Source organism: Rana temporaria, chromosome 12 (genome assembly GCF_905171775.1).
Source record: "Rana temporaria chromosome 12, aRanTem1.1, whole genome shotgun sequence".
Taxonomy (NCBI): Eukaryota; Metazoa; Chordata; class Amphibia; order Anura; family Ranidae; genus Rana; species Rana temporaria.
The window spans coordinates 74,120,881-74,145,091 of NC_053500.1; the positions used below are offsets into that span (position 1 = coordinate 74,120,881).

Consider the following 24,211-nt stretch of genomic DNA (forward strand, 5'->3'; position numbering starts at 1 on the left):
GGTTTTAGCTGCTATGTCAGCAGGGATTGTTGTAAACTGAAGTTTCAGTTGTTAAAATGTAAAGAAACATTGATACATTGTAGCTGCCCATTTGTTTAATATTGTTTATGAAGAAAGTATTATGTTGAATTGTTGAATATAATAAAAAAAAAAATATTCTGGTTAGACAATACCACCAAATGAAAGCCTTGTTAGATGCAAAGCATGTCATTGGAAAACAATACCACCAAATGAAAGTCCTGTTTGTCTCAAAAACCTTAAAAGTGAGCTTTAATACCTCCTTCCCCACTCCTCTCCCACTTTCTGAGGTTTTTTTTTTGTGTGTATCTAGTTTTTGCAGGCACCTGCTCCCACCACCTAAGTTCTCTCTCCTTCTCTCCCTGCCCACAACCGTCTGGGTCACGTCGCAGGTCCCCGAAGGCTGCAAGAACCTTCACAAAGTGCATGCGCAATGGGAGGCCAGCTGTGAAGCCGCAAGGAGTCACAGCCAGATTCCCTTTGTCAACATGCCAGGCACAGGGGACTAGGGACCCGAAGACCAGCAAAGAACCAGCCCGAGTGAGAACGGCACTGAATCCTTGGATTTTACATTTTTTGTATTAATTCTGAAGAACCGCTTTAGGAAAAAACGAAGACATTCACTTGAGTTGTATATTACAAATTGGGCTTTGTAACCCCTCTAGATACCCTGATTCAAAACATCTCAGTGAATACCACATTATGTGTAAAATTATACACAATACATAAAAAATAAAATTTATATAACAGTGCCCCCTCCCAAATTCGTAAAATTGTGCTCCACAAAAAATATATTTTGTAATATTTAAAAAAAAATTGCCTATTTTATTTTATAACAAAAATATATTAATACCTAACAATACATAATAAATGTATTCAACCCAGTAGTTCTTAAATCCTCTATCCCTCAATATTATTACAGCAAGTACAAAAATCCAATTTTTAAAGTCTTGAATAAGGCAAGGAAGAATTAGAATTCCTGGCAGGTTTGAATTGCTGTCTGTGTCCCTGCTTGGGAGATTTTCCAACATTTTCTTCCAAAATACTAGTAGAGTTTTGGACAAAGTTTTTGTTTTTCTGATTCTTAGTGGGGTCAAATACATGTTTTCTTTCAACTAGGGTTGTCCCGATACCACTTTTTTAGGACTGAGTACAAGTACCGATAATTTTTTTCATGTATTGTGTCCATGTGTCCCCAAATGCAGCTGTGTGTCCCCAAATGCAGCCATGTGTCCCCAATTGCGTCCCCAAATGCAACCCTGTGTCCCCAATTGTGTCCCCAAATGCAGCCATGTGTCCCCAAATGCAGCCACGTGTAGGTCCCCAGTGGCCTACCTGTGTAGGCAAAGAGAAAGCCACTGCCGCCGTCTGGTTGATCAGCGCCCAGGGAACATAACCACTTTAATTTCAATAGCTGTGTGTTTCCCGCCGCGCGTCGCCATATATAGCCCCTCCCCCTTGTCCGGGCACTTTGATAGACAGATCACCCGTCCAATCCTGGGACGGGTGATCTGTCTATCAAAGTGCCCGGACAAGGGGGGGGGGGCTATATATGACGACGCACGGCGAGGAACACACATCTATTGAAATTAAAGCTGTTATGTTCCCCGCGCGCTGATCAACTAGACAGCGGCAGCGGCAACAGTTCTCCTCTCCTCTCTCTTCCCCATTAGTGGCATTATTCACACATTGACAGTCCTGTTCTCTGCCCCCTCTCCGCCCCTCTAAGCCCACTCTCCACCCGCTCTCAGCCCACTCTCAGCCCGCTCTCAGTCCACTCTCAGCCCACTCTCCGCCCCTCTCAGCCCACTCTCTGCCTCCTCTCAGTCAGCTCTCTGCCCCCTCTCAGCCCGCTCTCCGCCCCCTCTCAGCCCGCTTGTCACTCGCAAAAAAAGTATTGGGTGAAGCATTGGGGGCATTTGTTCGAGTAAAAGTACTCGCGCAAATGCTCAGTATCGGTCTCGATACCAATACTAGTATCGGTATCGGGACAACCCTACTTTCAACCGCAGCAGTGGTAAAATTTGAAGAAGCAGGATGAGAAATGTTTCTCAAATGAAAGGTCAATTTTTTCTAAAATCGAATGTTAAAATCAAACAAAATTTTGAAACACTTTCAAATGACATTTGCCCAGTAATTGAATGTGCTAAGAATTTTTGTGCAAATGTTGGTACCAATGTTCACTAAAAAGATCTATTAGTGTCTAATTAAAGCGGAACTTTACCCAAAAGGGGAAATTACACTTTTTCTTCTCTTCCTCCCTGCCACATTTGAAATTTTTTTTTGGTGGGGGGAGTGGGTACCTGGTCTGATCGCCATGCCGGAAGTCCCCCCCACTTCCAACCTTTAGCGACTCAGGAGGCTCCTTATCCATTCACAAAGTGCAGTGTGCCGGCGCCAGGGACATACCCCAGGACCTGAAGACCAGTGAAGAAGCAGCTTGGGTGAGGATGGCGCTGGTTCCTTGGACAGGTGAATGTCTGTTTATTAAAAGTCATCAGCTACAGCTAAAAGTCATCAGCTACCCGGGGAGTTGACTCCCCCGGGTCTGTCCATTTGCCATGAAAGTCACAAGGAGTCTCGCTTTCTAGTGGCTTCTCCAGTTGCAATGGGAAGTGTAAGGTCCCATGATAAGGGAGGTTAGAGCCAGGAACTCAGTTAACAAGAGATACAAGATAGCAGTGGGCTTTATAGCCCACAAGCATTAACCTTTAACTGAAACCACATTTTAGGTGGAGTAATTCTTGTAGAAAGGGTGAAAATAATAAGAACATCTTATCCCTTTTAAACCTGGTATTAGAGGCTCATTCATGAAATTGTGTTGATTTGCATGCCATCTTGTGGCACATATGAGGTACTGCAAGATTTTGTTCTGTTAAAGTTTGAGTAAAGTAAAATTTTTAATTATTAGTTGTGGGCCTTAGTAAGGGAGTGCACAGAAAGTGTAACTCAAGTGTTTTAATTGTACTTTTCCTCAGCCTGGAGTAGTCAGAACAATGAAAATTATTACTGACAGTTTTTTATGATTTTTGCACCATTGTCTTCAAGGGAACCTGCCGGGTTGCCTTCCTCTTTTGCTTTTCAGGGTACAAGCTCCCATGATATCATCCTTATTTCTTCCAATATCTTGTAAGTAACTCCCCTAAACAAGTGTTTTTAACTTATGTGCTCTGATACTTCACTAAGGTAGTTCAGATAAGTGACTTGGAAGTGGCATTTTCTCCAATTATACCCTGACATATGCTATGGGGTTCTTCCTACAAACTTCCACATAAATACTACATCCTATGTCAGTTTTTTCATGTAAATGACGTGAAAACAGAGTATGGAAGTGTGGTGTGGCCAATGTAAATGTATAAACACGTATCTAAAATAGGCCCTCCTATTACAGTTGCTCTACATTGCATTGGACATTGACGCTAAGCACCTACATACACTGCAATGTTAGTGTCAGTGTACCTTGTGCTAAGTGTTACTTCAGGTAACTCAGCCAAGAGCTGTTTGGGCATATTTCAGTCAATCTCAACAGAGACACAATCAGCCGTAAAACCTGACACAGGTTGTAACTCCTTCTGACCATCCCATAGTTAGTAGTATGCTGATGGGTCAACTCCATGCTGCATATTTGTTTGCTTACTTCTCAAACTGATACTGTTTAAAATGTCATAAACTTCCCATCCGCCTAATTGGCAACATTGTTGCAGCTGTTCCTTCAGGTTAGCATCTCCTGGACCTGTTCCAGTATGTCGTTTTAAACTAGCTTTTATTAGGGAAACTGCCTACTGGCCTTCAGGGTTTCTATTTGGCATGTACCCTATTACGCAGATGTCATGGCATCCCTTTACTGTGTCACAATCCTTTTTTTCTCTTTCCTGTCCTAAAGTAATACTAACCAGAGAAGTGTTAATTGCCATAATTCATTCACATAAATCATATATAGCGGTGATGGCCGAACCTTGGCACCCCAGATGTTTTGGAACTATATTTCCCATGATGCTCAACTACCCTGCAGAGTGCATGAGCATCATGGGAAATGTAGTTCCAAAACATCTGGGGTGCCAAGGTTCGCTATCACTGATATATATTATGGAACTGTATTTTATTTTATACGTACCTTATTGCTGAAGCGCTGTTGTGTGGTTGACCTCCATTATTTAGAATGCATCAGTCCAGCCTGGAAGGAAGTGGAGGTAACTTGAGTAGCAGTGTCTACTTCAATGATTTCCAGGTTCCATGGGGCATTGGCCAGGTATGGCATATGCATAGATACATTGGTCCAAGTGGACCATAGCTGGAATTATTCTTTAAGGTGCTATAGATTTTATTAATTTACCTCTACTAGTAAGCACTTTTCCTAACTACCAGTTTTCATAAAAATAAGCCATTCGGGTCCATAAAGAAATAGACCCTGCTCTCCCTCATTCATACTTGATGGTCACTTGAAGAGTTTTAGCTGGAGAGAGGGAGTGCAGCTAAATTATTCTCATAATGAATACGATAGAGCCATTTCATATTAGATTGTTCACACGTTCTTACAATAATTCAAGCCAGGTTAGGACCAGGAAGATGTTCTGTATTCTAAAAGGCGAAGCTTTGGCCATCAAATGTTGTATTCCTAGAAGATCCAGCAACGGTAATCTGGCCCTTGTACTGTTATCTCGGACACCAGACACATGAACCTCCCTGATGTTGAGTGGTTGGTTGAGTGCTGGACACTTTTTGCCTTAGTTGCTCGCTTGTGATTTAGCAATACACTTTAACTGCCTTTCTTGTTCACACAGATTATATTTCGTTTTTGATTTACAAGCATCCCTTGCATGTTACGTACATGTGTTACAGCTGAGCAAGTGAATTGCAGATATTTCTTCAATACAGTTTTTTTTCCTCTGTTCCTCCAAACTGATTATGACAGTAATAAAACCGAGCAATAGCTTATATTCAACCCCCGCTGTGCTGAAGAATTAATTCTAGATACCCAACAGTGTTGATAGATCCGCAGAGATTTTCTCCAGATAATTAATTTAGGGGGTAATTTTATAGCACTGTTGGCCAAGAAATTTATGTTTATATTGGTGAGCTGAAAAGAATAGAAGTTCCATGTAACAACTGATTATTTATTTCTTCTTGGTTGCAGATATGAAGCGTCCAATTAGTCCTGCTTACTCTGCGGAGTCCCTTCCTGCTTTATCTGTTTGTGAGAATGAGCAACCAGAGAGTCCGGCCATGGATGTGCAGGCTAAACGGGAGAAGAGACTGCCATCCTTTACTCTATGTGAGGTCTGTAACATACAGCTCAACTCTGCTGTTCAGGCCCAAATACATTTTAATGGCAAATCGCACCAGAAGAGACTGAAACAGATCAACAAAGGCAAAATCTCAGCTCATGGTAAGGTTGCATCACATTTTTCAGTGCTTTGTCCAATAGCTAAAATTCCCTGGCTTAAAGAACTGAAAAACTCTACAGAGGGTTGGTGGCATGCAAATTGTTGTGTTCCACACCTTGGTCCTTAGAAGAAAAAATCTGTTGTAGATGCAAAATACACCATGATTTTATCAGAGTCGACTAAAACTTCATAGGGGAATAGAAGTTTTCAAGCTAAAGTCTTGTAAATGCAGACCATGATTGTATTTTATTGTTGTGGCAGGCTGAGACCCTGCTACTGTGAAAATGGAGGAGAATGTGACATAGGATTTGCAAAGTAGTTTAATGCGAGGTTCTGGACTATCGATTCAAAATGGTTTCAATAGATTCTGTAGTTCTGGTTCAGAACTTCCAATTCTGTGTCTGGATTTTACCAACTACCTACAGTCTGTCTGAGTACACAGGTGTGCAGGGTTGTTAAATAACATGTGATTGCTCAGGGCTTTGAGTTTGTAGACAGCTCCCAATGTGGGAGACAGAAGGTCTCACACAAGGGTCAGAGGAGCCTTAGCCAGGAACCAAGAGACAGAAGGTCTCATCCACGGGTCAGAGGTACCCCAGCCAGAAGACAAGAGGTCTCATTCCAGGAGTCAGGTGGGCTCCTATCGGGGTGTCAGGAGAACCCCTATCCAAGGGCCAGGATTAGGCCTTGAGGGAAGGGCACTGCCACTGAGGGCTAGGAGAGCCAAGGGAAACAGCAGAGCTGGACAACACAGTCAGAGGGACTACCAACAAGGGAGCCAGGTGGCTCTGTATTTTTATTTGTTTATGTTGGTGTGCAAGAACCCTCTGCGTGGGCAACTGATGTCTACATGAAATTCCCATTTATATTAATAAACATGGGCTGCCATGCCCTCAAGTGCAATTTTGACTGGTGCAACTCATTTGAAAAACATCTGCCACATGAGTATAATCTCCACAATACCACATTGCATATAAATGCTTCCTGTTCAGATCTATAAATTGCAATGTATGATCTATACTAGAAGTCATGGTGTTTCCTATGACTTTGCAGGGTTTTGGAGGCCCCTCTAGGCTACATAGACACAACCAGGACTGTAATAATGAACATCAAGAACCTACCATGCTGACCTGGCAGTGGTGTCATACCCACACATAGACATTATTGATCTAATTAATTCAGCAAGGCCTGGTTTTGAATGAGGGATGGTGTCATTTATTGCAGACCTGCTTTCTAATCGCTGTACAGTGCTGGACCTCACACTCTAAGGCCCAGATTCACAGAGAGCAGGCGCACATTACGCCGCCGTAGAGTAACCAATGTACGCTCCGCCAACGCAGCGCAGAGAGGCAAGCAATGCATTCAGCAAACTATTGCTCCCAGCGCTGCGTCAGCGTGGCGTAGGTTTCGAGGGCGCAGGGCGGTGTAGGTGGAAGTGGGCGTGACCCATGCAAATGAGGCGTGACCCCATGCAAATGATTGGCCGAGCGCCAGACAGATACGCATCATGAACTGCGCATGCGCCATGACGTGGACGCATCCCCCTGCGCCTGCTCACAACCACATCAGAACAACTGCCTAAACTACGCCGGATAACAGCGTATGGCGTGAACGTAACCTACACCCAGCCAGACACACATGTCCAACGTAAAATACGCCGGCTTGTGTTCCCTGGTGCAGACCTTTGCATGTCTGCTGCTGGGTTGCACCTCCTTTATGTGGAATAACTTTACGCCTGACGTACAACTTACGCGTACCTCGCGTAGCCTGCGTCGGGCACACGCAGGTTCGTGAATCGCCTTATTTCCCTCATTTGCATGTTTGAATGGCTAATCAATGGGAGCGGCACCATGCTCCCAGCCTAAATGTATGCCCACCCTACGCCGGCATAAGCAAGATACGTCGGCGGGGTGTAGCCTGGTTTTAGGCGCATATCTGTTTGTGGGTCTGGCGCACAGAGACGACGGCGCACATTTGCACTTACGTCGGCGTAACTTGTTATACGTCGGCGTAAGTGCTTTGTGAATCTGGGCCTAAATCTTTACGTTCCATCTTACACATTGCCGTGGGCATTGTTCAACTGTGTCTACCAAGGATTCATCATCGAGTCATTATGTTGTTGTGCAGAACAGCTCGTTCCTTTAGAATGCGCAGTACATGCCCGCACAGATTTGCTCTCTTGATAATTGAAAAAAAGGTTTGATCTTTTGTTACATAGACAGCTTCATTAAATTGGTTGTCGTTTTTGACTTTTAGAACATTTTGTGCAATTTGATAACTAATAGTCACAATGATTGGTTTCTGCTCACATATAGAGAGCAAGTGTTCAGCGACTTAGGCCTCAAATGTAAACATCCCATGTATGGGAACTGTAAAGGAGGATTCCACTCTTTGAAAGCTAACTCCTGCTTCATATTTTGTGTGTGGCGACATAAAGGAACCTTACCTATGCAATCTAATTTCATCTGTTGGACTACTGTAGGAGTGAACTGGTTATACCATCCATCCATTTATATGTATTGGCATTAGAAGTACTAGAACATCAGAATGGATAATCTGTAGCTGTGGACACATGGAGAAGGGAATAAAGTTGACCCTCGCCTTTATATTGAAGGGTAAAACTTGTTTGAGACTTCATGTCCTTAAAGTGCATATCCACCTAAAACTTTCCTTTTACTCCTGAATAGAATAGAGAAGGATTAACACCTCTGATTTACTACTATCTAGTTACCCTTTGGGTATATTGTTTTCTAACTTGCTGTCACAGTGGCAATGCTTTCACCAGACACGAGGCAAAAATCTCCAACAGCAACACAGAAATAGTAGAGATGGCCTAGGACCCCTGTCAGCTTTTTTTTTTTGCTTTATGAAAGTGGATAGAAATTGTAATGGCTCCTTAAAATGTTTTTATTATCACATAGTAGGGTAGAGATGGTGTCAATATATGATGCCCGGACACTGGAACGGTGGCCTCTTCCACAGGCTTCCATGGTCACCTTGGGCTTTGACTGGAAATGGTGAATCTGTAAATGAAGTACAACACAGTTATATTGTAGTCCAGATAAAAATGTATTACCTTGCAAAATCTGTTAAAGCTAACACATCTCATCAGCACTTATAAAGTAGGAAATAGTATATGTGGACTTGTTAGTGAATTGGTTAGTGCATATAATGAGTGTTTTGTTCATCGCCACAAAAGTGCGACAGTAGGTTTTGAACTGAGGAAGTGGGCAGTACGTCGCCTCCTGAAACAAAATAAATGTATCTGATTTTACAGATACATCCTTTCACTTTTGTATCATTTATCTGCTGCCCTCACTTTGTATCTGATGAAACTGTTAAGGCATATAAGAAACACAGGGGGTTATTTACAAAAGGAAAATCCACTTTGCACTATAAGTGCAAACTACAAGTGCAAAGTGCACTTGGAAGTGCAGTCGCTGTAGATCCGAGGGGGACATGCAAGGAAAATAAAACACTGCATTTTAGCTTACACATAATTGGATGATAAAATCAGCAGAGCTTCCCCTCATTTCAGATCTACCCCTCATATTTACAGCGACTGCACTTCCAAGTGCACTTTCAGTGCAATTTCAATTCCACTTTCCACTTGTAGTGTAAAGTGAATTTGCCTTTCATAAACAACCCCCAATGTGTAAATGTGTGTAGTGCCACATCCAATTGAATTGGCTTCATTGGGCCTAGCCATAACTTTCTTTATTCCCTTCCCACTCTGTGCTATATATTTACATATGATAAATAGGGCATAGCAGGGATTAGTGCCCTTTTCAGGTATGGTGTAGATATATTTCATCTGCTTGTATGGAATGCTTTTAACTTGCGTGCCAATACATTTTTATTATTCAAATTATAATACAGGATTTACAGTGCACCCGGAAAGTATTCACAGTGCTTCACTTTTTTGCACATTTTGTTATGTTACACCCTTATTGCAAAATGGATTAAGTTTATTATTTTCCCCCAATTTTTATAAACAGTACCCCATAATGACGATGTGAAAGAAGTTTGTTTGAAATCTTTGCAAATTATTTTATTTTCACTTTTTTTTAAATGAAAAAAAATCCCATGCACTTAATGTCCTCCCTCGGGGTGCTGCACTGTGGATGGGAGAAGGACCAGAAACTGCTCCAGGTGGTCAAGACTGAGGTCCTGGGAATGGTGCAGAAGTTGTTGCAATGAACAGTGACCCAAGGCGGGCAAAGACAGTGATTACTTCCACCAATCTACTACCACCAATCTAGGGTCTAGCCTGTCCATATACTACCCCAGCGTGTTCATATACTACCCTAGTCTTTCCATATATTACCCTAACCTGTCTATATACTACCTTAGCCCGCCCCTATACTACCTTAGCCTGCCCCGATACTGCCCTAGCCTGTCTATATACTACTGTAGCCTGTCTATATACTACTGTAGCCTGTCCATATACCAACCTAACCTGTGTCCATATACTACCCTAGCCTGCCCCTATACAGCCCTATCCCAGTGATATATCATCCATGGGTGCAACATGTTTACTGCACATGGGCCCTGGGGGTCCCACTGTGCTGACACACACTGCACCCATGGATGCCCTACGGCGCCAAGATGGGAGAGCGGTAACTGGTGGCATGTCATATTATTTTAATGTGTGTTCTATAAAGACACAGACAGCAATAAAAATCTTAACCTTCCATACTTTTTCCAGAACAAAAGAAGTCCCAGCATACCAGGACTTGTAGCTTTATATATGTTGTACTGTTGTACCAGTGGTTTTCAGCAACATCCATACTATGGTATGTCATCTTGCAGTATTCCCACCACTCATTCAATGATTTTCTGCCACTGCCGTTTTACTTTTGGAACTGCTGTGAGCCCTGTTATTTTACCATTCGATAAGGAAGCCGCCGAGGATTCATCGCCTGGAGCTGTGTATTGCGCAAGCTCCCCTTTGTGAATTAAAAATAAATATATAAATGAATATATTTCTTAGGGCCATTTGAAAATTGTGAACTGCGAAATCTGCTGAGTTTAGATTTTATGGTCCTACCTTAATTAACCCCATGACATGGGCATATTTCAGGAAAATCCATTGGAGCTCGGTGTGAGATGAAGTCAGCCTTTTTCCTAGTCCTTAGAGATCCTTGTTGCATTGTATGAGGCACATGGGAGAAGTCCTATGAAGGCTGTGTGTTCCCATATGGCAGCTTACACACACAGTTACCCCACGCCTCCGATGCAGCCAAGCATGAAGGAGCAGTTCATTTCTCTGGATGAGGTATTATGCAAATGTAATTATGCTAATTTCCTTCCTGCTGCATTGCCTGTGGCTCATCAAAAAAAACAAGCTTTTTATTACAGATTTATTAATATCACGTATTTGTTGACATTAAAAACTACAATGACAGGCATGAAAGAAACAAAGTACTCTTTACTGACTAATTCATTATAAAAACGGACTGGCTGCCTATTTGTATCCTGATATGGAAGGTTTTTCTAGGAGTGCATAGTTGGAGCTCTTATTGCACTATTTACTGTTTTATATATGACTTTCAGATCATTGGATTCTGATTTGTGGAATGGTGGCCATACACGCTTTGAGAAATGTAAAATTTCTTCAATCTCTTCCAATTGGAATAATTGATCTGTATTTAACTACTCTTTTCACTGACATGCAACACTCAGGAAAGTGGATTTCAATCAATAGTTAAGATATGATCTAAATTTACGGTCATACATTAACGATTGCATTTTGTAATCTCATAATCTGATTGATTGAACAATGGTCATATTCACAAAGTATCTCAATGCTGCGGATCCATGTAGAACGATCAATAATTTTCCAACCTGGTCAATTGCCGCATACACACGATCATTTTTCAGCATGAAAAAAAAACGTAGTTTTTCAGCATATCCAAAAAATTACGTTTTCCCAACTTCATCATTAAAACGACGTTGCCTTCGTTTAAAAAAAATGATCTAGCAAAGCACAGTGACGTACAACACGTACGACGGCACTATAAAGGGGAAGTTCCATTCGCCTTTGGGCTGCTTTAGCTGATTCCGTGTTAGTAAAAGACGATTCGCGCTTTTCTGTCTGTTACAGCGTGATGAATGTGCTTACTCCATTATGAACGGAAGTTTTACCAGAACAAGCGCTCCCATCTTATAACTTGCTTCTGAGCATGCGCCGTTTTTTTTATGTCGTTTTAGCCCACACACGATCATTTTTTACAACCCGAAAAACGACATAGTTTAAAACGACGTTAAAAAATGCAGCATGTTCAAATTTTTTTTTTGTCGTTTTTCAGAGCCTGAAAAATGATGTGTAGCCCACACACGATCATTTTAAATGACGTTTTTGAAAAACAACATTTTTTTCATGCTGAAAAATGATCGTGTGTACGCGGCATTAGTTTGACCAATCCGACCTTAATTGAGCCTAAATCGATTTTAGCCCTGGTTCACACTGGGTACGATCTCAAATCGGCGGCAATTGTCGGCAATGGCACTGTCCTAATCAGTGCGACGCCGCATCTGCGATTTCAAAAAGTAGTTCCTGTACTGCTTTTTGCGATTTCGGGCCGCGATTTACATTAAATTGCGGCCGAAATCGCGGCAAAATTGCGGCAAAATCACAGCCGCGAAATCGCGGTAAAATCGCGCATTTTACCGCGATTTTGAATTCGCAGCAGTGTGAACATAGGCGGAAGGAAAGTTATGACTATTCGATTGCAGATTTTATTGTTTGGACCAAATCGCACATTGGGGGAGATTTACTAAAACTGGTGCACACAGAATCTGGTGCAGCCGTGCATGGTAGCCAATCGGCTTCTTAAGCTTTGACAATAAAACCTGGAAGAAAATTGGTTACTATGCAGAGCTGCACCAGATTCTGTGTGCACCAGCTTTAGTAAATCTCCCCCATAACTGGGATAACAAGATCGATGTGTGTGACCAACAAAGCGGTTATTGGAAGCAATTTAACTGCTTGCCGACCAGCGTGTGACGAAATAAGTCGACAGCATGGCACGGACAGGCAGAAGGACGTGTGTGTGTATACGTCCCCTTTAAGATCGCAGCATTGTGGACACACACCGGCAGCGGCACGCACGCTCGCCGCAAGCTCCGTGACTCCGACCGTGGGTCCCGCGGGCATACCTGTGATCGTGTCACGGTGAGGAAGAAGGGGGAAATGCTGATGTAAACAAGCATTTCCCCAGTCTTCCTAGTGACAGGACAGTATACACAGCTTCCTGTAATCGGAAGCGGTGATCGCTGTCGCGTCACAGTAAGCCCATCCCCCCCACAGTTAGAACACATCCCTAGGCACACTTAACCCCTTCAGCGCCACCTAGTGGTTAACCCCTTCACTGCCAGTGTCATTTTCACAGTAATCAGTGCATTTTTATAGCACTGATCACTGTAAAAATGACAATGGTCCCAAAAATGTGTCAAAAGTGTCCGATGTGTCTGCCATAAAGTCGCAGTCACAATAAAAATTGTGGCCATTACTAGTAAAAAAAATAATAATAATAAAAATGCCATAATTCAATCCCCTATTTTGTAGATGCTATAACTTTTGCACAAACCAATCATCAATATACGCTTTTTGCTATTTTTTTGATCAAAAATATGAAGAAGAATACATATTTGCCTTATGTGTTTTTATATATTTTTTGGGGATATTTATTATAGCAAAAAGTAAAAAATATTATTTTTTTTTCCAAAATTGTCGCTTTATTTTTGTTAATAGCGCAAAAAATAAAAACCGCAGAGCTGATAAAGCAGGGAAACTTTTTAACATGGGTTCCTATGGAACATGTTCACATCAATATAAGTGAAGTGAACTCCTGCGCTGTCTAGAGTGAGGGGACAAGTGAAAAGTGGGGATACTGCTGCAAATAAAAAAGAGGTCTACCTCGATAGACAAAAAGTGATAATTGTAACAAGTGAAATATTTGCGCTGTAAAGTGTTATACAAATTAATGTGTGTGTGCATATAACCACATACATATACAAGTACAAAAAATGGGTGGGGAAAGTCCAAAAAAGGGGGAGTGACACTAATATACCAGTAAACAATATTGTTGAATAGTCATTAATCGAGGGCACAGTGCTGAAGAGGTCCAGGTACAACAAAATCCAACCATGTAGGGGTGCAGTTCATCAATACTTTATCCAATCAATAATGTTGTGAAGTGAAAAATGTTGAAAAACACAACAATAAAAATAAAATATAAAAATAGAAATAAAAATAAATATAAAAATAAAAATAGGAATAAGGGTCAAAGTATTTCAGAAGAAGGAGGCCTTGTATCCAAAAAGGGTGAAAGATAGAGAGTGAGCCGTAACCAAGATCTCATATATGCACCTCTAGTGATCCCAGCAGCTCACCTCTAATCTGGCAAGCTGGATTAAATCAGCCTGATCCTGATGGGTGTGGTCCGTTGTTGAATATCACATACGGGTCTCCATAAAGTGTATTACATGAAAAAGTAAAAGGAGTAGAAACCAAATGGTGTGATAACGCCACAGAGAGGGATAGCAATGTCTTCTGATTTAAACCAGTGGAGATGCACTCACATGTGGGTGAAAAAACTGGGGCTCTTATCCACGAACGCCGAGCTCGTCAGTCCCTCCTTCCTCTCCCTTACTGATTCTCCAGGGTTAGGAGTCCCGTGTCCCCAATGGTTCACGAGTCAGCTCTTGTTATGTATGAGGATCTCGGTGGTGTATGTGGGGTAAGAGAGAAGGACAAGCCTGATCGTGTGATATCATCAACAATAAACAAAAAAACCCCCAGGAATGCCCAGGTAGTAATGCACTCACATGAACAATATAACATAAAAGACCTTCCTCCACGAGTGCGGACTCGCAATAAATCTGTGCCTCCAACACTTCCCCTCTATCTGTGGCTCAGTCCGGACACTCAGATGTGGCAGTCATACATGGGGGGAAGTGGAATAAACAACCACAGCGTAGCCCAGTCAGACGTGAAAAGTTTATTTTAAAAGCACTTAAAAACTCACATTTAAAATCGAAATTGCTGCATCAATCCGACGAGTGGCGAACTCGTATATCCAGTGGTCAGATGCTGGAGTGTGTCAAGCCCTCCAATACCGACGCGTATCGTCAACATGTGACTTCATCAGGGGATCTCTTACCCCACATACACCACCGAGATCCTCATACATAACAAGAGCTAACTCGTGAACCATTGGGGACACGGGACTCCTAACCCTGGAGAATCAGTAAGGGAGAGGAAGGAGGGACTGACGAGCTTGGCGTTCGTGGATAAGAGCCCCAGTTTTTTCACCCACATGTGAGTGCATCTCCACTGGTTTAAATCAGAAGACATTGCTATCCCTCTCTGTGACGTTATCACACCATTTGGTTTCTACTCCTTTTACTTTTTCATGTATTACACTTTATGGAGACCCGTATGTGATATTCAACAACGGACCACACCCATCAGGATCAGGCTGATTTAATCCAGCTTGCCAGATTAGAGGTGAGCTGCTGGGATCACTAGAGGTGCATATATGAGATCTTGGTTACGGCTCACTCTCTATCTTTCACCCTTTTTGGATACAAGACCTCCTTCTTCTGAAATACTTTGACCCTTATTCCTATTTTTATTTTTATTTTTAATGTTTATATTTATTTTTATTTCTATTTTTATATTTTATTTTTATTGTTGTGTTTTTCAACATTTTTCACTTCACAACATTATTGATTGGATAAAGTATTGATGAACTGCACCCCTACATGGTTGGATTTTGTTGTACCTGGACCTCTTCAGCACTGTGCCCTCGATTAATGACTATTCAACAATATTGTTTACTGGTATATTAGTGTCACTCCCCCTTTTTTGGACTTTCCCCACCCATTTTTTGTACTTGTATATGTATGTGGTTATATGCACACACACATTAATTTGTATAACACTTTACAGCGCAAATATTTCACTTGTTACATGTTCACATCAATGCTTTTTTGTGCCTCTGCGTTTTTGGAAAGGGTGGGGGACTTTTTTTCCCGCAAAAAGCAGCATTTTGCATGTAATAGAATTCAATGGACCTGCATCCAAAATGCAAGTTCCGCGTCTACCATGTTTTTGCCGCGATTTGCGTTTTTTTTTTTTACCTGTTTATAGCTGGTTGTTAAAGGAAATGTAAAAAAAATAAAATTGATGTAAAAAAAATTAAAAACGCAAATCGCGGTAAAAACGCACGTCAAAAAACGCAGCAAGCACTGCAAAAAGCACTGCAAAAACGCTAAAAAGCAACATGCATAGGTGTGAATCGAGCCTAACTCAGGCAATGAAAAACAAAAAACTGCGCTACAACACAGTGATCTTAAGGCAGCAGCTAACGTGCGAAGTACACAATAAACATAAAAAACAAAAAACTGCGCCAAATAAAAATTAATAATAAACCCCCTACTTAAAAAAAGCAGAGATTAGCAGGAAGTCCAAAAAAGTCCTTATGCTCATATCTAGAGGCTATTGATGTAATTTTCAAAACATTCAAAGACATTGGTTCCTTAAGGTGTTGCTTAGTGCTGAAAAGATGGATCTTTCAATCACCCGGTGACATGCATACATATCGTGAAGTCCCTCCACCGAGAAAATGAGCCTCTTACCAGATGGCAAGTAACCAGAGCAGTTGGCTATAGCCCAGCCACGGCCTTTAGGTTCCCCAGGGATCACAGGTAAAATGCCAGCAGCGTCACGACCGTTTTGAAATCAATCGCTCCAATGCAGGAATTGTATAAAAGAAAGGACGCATATAGCGTAATACCGTTGGGTAACAGAATTTAATAAAAAGTAATGTACTTACAGCAGGATGAAATAAAAACAGCAGGTGTTTTAAAATGTAAAATGCCGGCCGGCATACAGGAGCCCTCCTCCCGAGCGTTGTGACGTCACTGGCGTAGCCTCCCAAACGCGTTTCGTCACAAAGGGGGCCCTTTGTGACGAAACGCGTTTGGGAGGCTACTTGCCATCTGGTAAGAGGCTCATTTTCTCGGTGGAGGGACTTCACGATATGTATGCATGTCACCGGGTGATTGAAAGATCCATCTTTTCAGCACTAAGCAACACCTTAAGGAACCAAGGTCTTTGAATGTTTTGAAAATTACATCAGTAGCCTCTGCATATGAGCATAAGGACTTTTTTGGACTTCCTGCTAATCTAACTCAGGCAATATTGGGAGTGATAACTGCAGGCGGAGATTGATACACTCGAAAACTTTGGCCCAGTACATCGTCAAAGAGCATGTGCATATATGTGCTATCAGGGCATTGGCACCTGGAACTATTCTGCGACCTCTGTGGGTAAATCTTGTGCAGCCTCAGTGGCGTAAAAATATAGGTGGTGCCTGAATTTGGTTTGCAACAGTTTGTCCCTGGAGGAGACCACTTGTCTAGATCCAACCTCAAATCATTCTTCCCAGGTTTCCTTGTCCAGGCAGGGATGTCAGTCTGCCACTTTCCCCACAGGGCCTCTATCTTAGGTGAATCAACCCTAAGGAGGGCAGATTTCAGGAAAATCCATTGGAACTCACAGGTGCATCACTGTGCATCACTGTGAAAGCAGCGTTCTAGTTAGCTCAGGAAAGTGGGGCGGGCCCTGTTTACATTTGTGCTTTGGGGACGATATAACCCCACAGTTTATTGTGACTGGTTACCAAAAGAGAGTGGCCTTCGCTTTTCAAAAAGTTGAGCAGCCTTGTAATAAGCAGTTGCTTTGTGTAAGGTAACAGTTATTCCCAAAAGCCTTCCACAGTAGATTCTTCCGATATAATGTTTCATACAGTGGTATTGTAAATGCACAATCATGAACTCCAGCCATATGCCTGACATGGTATTGGTATTATTGACAAAGGGAACAGTACAGTACCTATCAAGGTTGTCAGAGAAAGAATGGCCAAGGTGTATTCCACGTGAACATGACAAATTTTAAACAGGACAGCAGGGTGAAACTCGTCATTGAAGAGTAAAAGCCTTCAAATAAAGTAGAATAGCCTTAAAATATACATGGCTACATATAGGCCTCCTCTAGCACCAAGTATTCATCCAACACCCTTCATAGCATCCTGCTGAAACTCTGGAAGACTGCATGTATGAATACATAGAGGAACCTCACCACCACATGGGATCTAATGTGACCAGTGCTTTGTATGGTTTATGTATACACGTCCATGGATGTCCTTGAGTTGCGGTAGTTATACCAGGATAGTGCCTGCAGCTACCGGTATCTATGTTTTCAGCCAGTGATTCTCTAATTAGCTAATTTGGGCATAACCCCCCCTCGCCTTTTTGCTGCCTTCGTGGGTGCTCCTGTTGGGATGGCAGCAGGCAGTTTCGCCTATCTTGGTGTGATCAGATGCTTGTAAGGGCAGAGGAGAGAAGACCCTAGATCTCTCCATAATGAGTACCTGTCACTGCCTATTGCTCTCTGAAGGGATGTTTACAGTCCTTGTGACAGCAAGCAAAGTGATCAAATTTTTTTTTTTTTTACAGAAACAGAATAAAAAATAAATATTTTAACCTCCCCTCCCCCCACCATGCTCGCACACAAAGGCAGACATATACATAGGTCATGTGTACATATATTAATGGTGTTTGCACCACACACGTGAGGTATCATCACAAACTTTATAGCGAGAGCACCAGACCTCTTATGTAACTCCTATCATGTAAATATATTAAAATATCATCTATGGAGATATTTAGATACCACAATTTGGCACCATTCCACAGCCATACACAATTTTAAAGTGTGACATGTTAGGTATCTATTTTCTTGGTGTAACATCATCTTTTATACTTTACATTGAGCATTATATTACGTTTGTGTGCTTTAAAATTCATTAGTGTAATTTTTTCCCAAAAAAATGCGTTTGAATAACTGCTGCGCAATAAAAAATGCAACACTTGTAATTTTATTTTATAGGGCCTCTGCTAAAATATATATGTGTGTGTTTGGGGGTTCTAAGTAATTTCCTAGCAACAAAAATTTAGATTTTTACACGTATGTGAGAAGTGTGATGCCCTGTACACACACTCGGGATTTCCGACGGGAAAAAGGAGAGCTGGTTCTCTTTTTTTTTTCTTTTACTGGCGAGTTTGGCAGTTTTCCCATCGGAAAAACTGCGAGGGAGCATACACACGGCCGGGATTCCCGGCCAAAAGCTCTCCTCGCAGTTTTCCCATCGGAAAACCCAGTTGTGTGTACGGGGGATCAGAATTAGCCCAGTAGGGAAGTGGTTAACCGATAAAGCCTTTCTTCCCCAAAGTTTTGTCTTGTGAGGGATATTTGTGCCACATCTAGCTTGGCACACAGCCTAGCAATCATCATAGGCAAGTACTCCCCTCCTTATGTGCATCCAGTCCGTTGGATGTACATTGACCTAGCTAAGCACAGAAACCCTGAGGCCTCGTACACACGACCGAGGAACTCGACGGGCGAAACACATCGTTTTGCTCGTCGAGTTCCTTGTTTGGCTGTCGTGGATCTCGGCGAGCCAAATTTCTCCATTGCCGTCAAGGAAATAGAGAACATGCTCTCTTTTTGGCTCGACGAGATCCTCGACAGTTTCCTCGTCGAAAAGTGTACACACGACCGGTTTCCTCGGCAAAAAAAAACCCAGCAAGTTTCTTGCTGGTTTTTGCCGAGAAACTCGGTCGTGTGTACAAGGCCTGAGACACAACTTGTCCCATCTTCTTGCTGATCCTTCCCATCACCATGATCATACCCATGTTTGTGGTTCATTTAAAAATCAGTTGGCGGGCTGTTTGTGGAACAACAGTGATCAGTTATACAGTAGCCCCTGTTTAAAAAGAAAAGAAAACTTAAAACTATAGATGAAAATCTGTAGTGAAATAATTGTTTGTAAATTATGATGCCAGTGACATACGAGAATTAGTTATAGAAGTGATCACACTCTCATTTATTGACTTGTGTGTAATAATATCAGAAGCCCTGGCCATTTGTCACAACAAGGAACAGATTGCCCTGTATTAAGCGATACAGTGGCATCCGTTCTGGTAGAGTACTGTGGAATGTCTCATTTTAGTTTTATTTAAAAAAAATTAAGTCAATTGCTAGCAGTCAAGTAGATTCCCATACATATTATATGTATCCAATGTTTAGTAAAATGATTTTTGTGTGAAGTGCAAATCACACAAGCAAACTGGTGTCAGTGAAAGTCTTTGAAGTTATTAGATGCCAATAACTGGTGTGGGACATTCCACTTTCCACCAAACAGTGCCTACAAGGGTACTTAGGTAATCACACAGCATAGTTTATCTATTATTGAATTCTCTGTTTTGACCAGAGATCTTCTGACTAGCTCAACTCCACTTATTACTAAACTGCAAGTTTTAATTGTTCTTTGGAGAAATGGCTTATCGTCTGTATATTAATGGGCTTCATGATAAAAAGTGGTTTGTTAATTTCATCCTCTGGAATTGTAGATGGCAAGCTAAGGATTAGGACGGACCGGCAGCTGGGAAGTAAGAGATTTGAGAAGACATTATTTAACGAAAGGGAACACTATCATTGATTGCACTGCGTTCGCCCTGACGGCACTCATTATGAAAAGTGCAAAGGCTTGAAAGAATGTAATTGCTTTCTGAAAAGATTTTTTTTTTTTTACCCCGAACTAGCAGCGTATAGTCTATTTGTACTTTAAAAGCAAACTATTGTGTATATTTTCAATAAAAAAAGTTATCATTTAAATATACATTAACAACATTTTTGCTTGAGTTATACTTTTAACATGCCATTTGACAAAACGTTGAAGCATACTTCTGTGTGTTGGATAGTATGGTTAGCACATCTTCTATCCTTGGTTACAAAACTGATGATTTTACTAGATACTTGGAGAGTGTGCTGTTCTCAAACAGCATGTAACCTAAGCTGTAAAGAGATTTTAAGTGACACTTTTACAGCTTTCAAGGATTTTAAACAGTCCAAGTAGTTCTTAAACATAAATTGAGACTAAGGCCTCGTACACATGATAGGATCACCAGAGGAGAACATTCTGAAGGACCGTTTTCATCAGTCCAAACCGATCGTGTGTAGGCCCCATAGGTTATTTAACCTTCGGTCAAAAAAATGAGAACTTGCTTTAAAATTTAACCGATGGACGCCTAACCGATAGGTCAAAACCGATGGTTAGTATGCAAAAGCATCGGTTAAAAACCTGCGCATGCTCAGAATCAAGTCGACGCATGCTTGGAAGCATTTAACTTCGTTTTTTTCAGCACGTCGTTGTATTTTACGTCACCGCGTTCTGACATGAACGGTTTTTTAACTGATGGTGTGTACGCACGACGGACCATCAGTCAGCTTCATCGGTTAACCAATGACAACGGTCCTTCAGACCGTTCTCATTGGATGGACTGATCGTGTGTACGAGGCTTTAGGGTCAACCATCAGGCTCAATGTTTTGGATGTGTTCTTCTTTTAGCAAACCGGCAAGCGTGTGTTACCATATATTTATTCAAAGCTATTTATAATTAAAATATAATATATTGATAATATTGTATGCCATTTATAACATTCATATAACCATTTCTAGTAGACAACATGATAGACGTCCTTCAAAGCCAAAAAAGATAAATAGCTCAAAATGATTACCTTCAATCCGAAGCTGTCCTTCATGGTACACCTTTCCACCACTAGGTGCCTTCTGTCTCCCGAGCGCTATATCCACTGAGCCCAGACGGTTATGGATCTGCCCCTAGGGAGCATCCTCATGCAGCCTTGGCACAGATTTTTTACTGCACTGGGAAGTGCTCACATGTTATGTGAATACAATTCAATGCTGCAATAAGGTCCACCCACAGCCACTGCCGAAGGCAAAGAGAAAAGAAAGCAGGAATGTCATAGCACCAGCCAGAAGACTCTTGTAAAAAAGTGTGTATACTGTATATGCATGTGTGTATATATATACAGGTCATTCTCAAAAAATTTGCATATTGTGATAAAGTTCATTATTTTCTGTAATGTACTGATAAACATTAGACTTTCAGATATTTTAGATTCATTACACACAACTGAAGTAGTTCAAGCCTTTTATTGTTTTAATATTGATGATTTTGGCATACAGCTCATGAAAACCCAAAATTCTTATCTCAAAAAATTAGCATATTTCATCCGACCAATAAAAGAAAAGTGTTTTTAAATAAAAAAAAAGTCAACCTTCAAATAATTATGTTCAGTTATGCACTCAATACTTGGTCGGGAATCCTTTTGCAGAAATGACTGCTTCAATGCGGCGTGGCATGGAGGCAATCAGCCTGTGGCACTGCTGAGGTGTTATGGAGGCCCAGGATGCTTCGGTAGTGGCCTTAAGCTCATCCAGAGTGTTGGGTCTTGCGTCTCTCAACTTTCTCTTCCCAATATCCCACAGATTCTTTATGGGGTTCAGGTCAGGAGAGTTGGCAGGCCAATTGAGCACAGTAATACCATGGTCAGTAAACCATTTACCAGTGGTTTTGGCACTGTGAGCAGGTGCCAGGTCGTGCTGAAAAATGAAATCTTCATCTCCATAAAGCTTTTCAGAAGATGGAAGCATGAAGTGCTCCAAAATCTCCTGATAGCTAGCTGCATTCACCCTGCCCTTGATAAAACACAGTGGACCAACACCAGCAGCTGACATGGCACCCCAGACCATCACTGACTGTGGGTACTTGACACTGGACTTCAGGCATTTTGGCATTTCCCTCTCCCCAGTCTTCCTCCAGACTCTGGCACCTTGATTACCGAATGACATGCAAAATTTGCTTTCATCCGAAAAAAGTACTTTTGTTGCTTCTCTGTAGCCCAGGTCAGTCGCTTCTGCCGCTGTTTCTGGTTCAAAAGTGGCTTAACCTGGGGAATGCGGCACCTGTAGCCCATTTCCTGCACACGCCTGTACACGGTGGGTCTGGAGGTTTCTACTCCAGACTCAGTCCACTGCTTCCGCAGGTCCCCCAAGGTCTGGAATCGGTCCTTCTCCACAATCTTCCTCAGGGTCCGGTCACCTCTTCTCGTTGTGCAGCATTTTCTGCCACACTTTTTCCTTCCCACAGACTTCCCACTGAGGTGCCTTGATACAGCACTCTGGGAACAGCCTATTCGTTCAGAAATTTATTTCTGTGTCTTACCCTCTTTTTTGAGGGTGTCAATGATGGCCTTCTGGACAGCAGTCAGGTCGGCAGTCTTACCCATGATTGCGGTTTGGAGTAATGAACCAGGCTGGGAGTTTTTAAAAGCCTCAGGAATCTTTTGCAGGTGTTTAGAGTTAATTAGTTGATTCAGATGATTAGGTTAAGAGCTCGAAAAAGAGTGGGGGTTCCGCGCATCCTAACACGCAGACATGGTGAAAAATATAAATATAAATATATAAAAATATAAATAATAATCGGTGATATCACAGAAGAGAGCAAATAAAAGCTCAATAAAATCCAGTGAGAAAGTGAGAATGTCCAAACATCAAAAATACAAAATAAAAAATGTAAGTTAATATAGTGGAGTCTATAACCGTGAAAAAGTGTCCATAAATAGGATGAAAAATAAATAAATAAAATATGGTGATCAAGTGCTAGTAATAATTCTTCAAATAGACATAGGCTGCCAAAGAAATGTAGCTGATGTAATCTCAAAGCAGTCCAAAAAAGTGTTGACAGATGGGTATAATAATCCCTCCCTGGGCTCCCGGGACTCTTACCTCCGCGCAGATAATCAAGTGCATCCACTGTAGGTATCTCTACCAGACCTCCGTATGTAGGTTCCACTAATCCTCCTTAGATATCCATGACTGGGTCCTCTCAGCGCAGATAATCAAGTGTATCCACTGTAGGTATCTCTACCAGACCTCCGTATGTAGGTTCCACTAATCCTCCTTAGATATCAATGACTGGGTCCTCTATCCGTCCAGACAGTCAGTGTGCCCAAGAGCAGAAGCAGGGGAAACACAAAAACAAAGGAGGGGACTCCAATCGTGAAGTAGTAAGCACAGGCAGATATTTATTAAAATGGAAAAAACTGCGCTTACATGCGATCTAAAAAATATACAGCAAGGAACTATTTCAAAACGAGCGGCGTTTCAGGCGCCTGTATACGTCACTCCAGGTGTACGTCCTCCCGTCCAATCCCTACGCGTTACGACACGTGTCACGTGTCTTCATCTGGGGATGACACGTGACACGTGTCGTAACGCGTAGGGATTGGACGGGAGGACGTACACCTGGAGTGACGTATACAGGCGCCTGAAACGCCGCTCGTTTTGAAATAGTTCCTTGCTGTATATTTTTTAGATCGCATGTAAGCGCAGTTTTTTCCATTTTAATAAATATCTGCCTGTGCTTACTACTTCACGATTGGAGTCCCCTCCTTTGTTTTTGTGTTTCCCCTGCTTCTGCTCTTGGGCACACTGACTGTCTGGACGGATAGAGGACCCAGTCATTGATATCTAAGGAGGATTAGTGGAACCTACATACGGAGGTCTGGTAGAGATACCTACAGTGGATACACTTGATTATCTGCGCTGAGAGGACCCAGTCATGGATATCTAAGGAGGATTAGTGGAACCTACATACGGAGGTCTGGTAGAGATACCTACAGTGGATGCACTTGATTATCTGCGCGGAGGTAAGAGTCCCGGGAGCCCAGGGAGGGATTATTATACCCATCTGTCAACACTTTTTTGGACTGCTTTGAGATTACATCAGCTACATTTCTTTGGCAGCCTATGTCTATTTGAAGAATTATTACTAGCACTTGATCACCATATTTTATTTATTTATTTTTC

General features: G+C 41.9%; 1 protein-coding gene across 1 annotated transcript in view; it reads left to right on the forward strand.

Moving 5' to 3' along the window:
- The window catches only part of ZNF385C (zinc finger protein 385C), a 541,366-nt gene that overhangs the window by 233,630 nt on the left and 283,525 nt on the right, over positions 1 to 24,211 (forward strand). The window contains exon 3 of the mRNA XM_040330357.1: positions 5,153 to 5,404. Coding sequence (XP_040186291.1) covers positions 5,155 to 5,404 — 250 coding nt within the window. The 5' untranslated portion in view covers positions 5,153 to 5,154. The remainder of the gene's footprint in view (positions 1 to 5,152; positions 5,405 to 24,211) is intronic.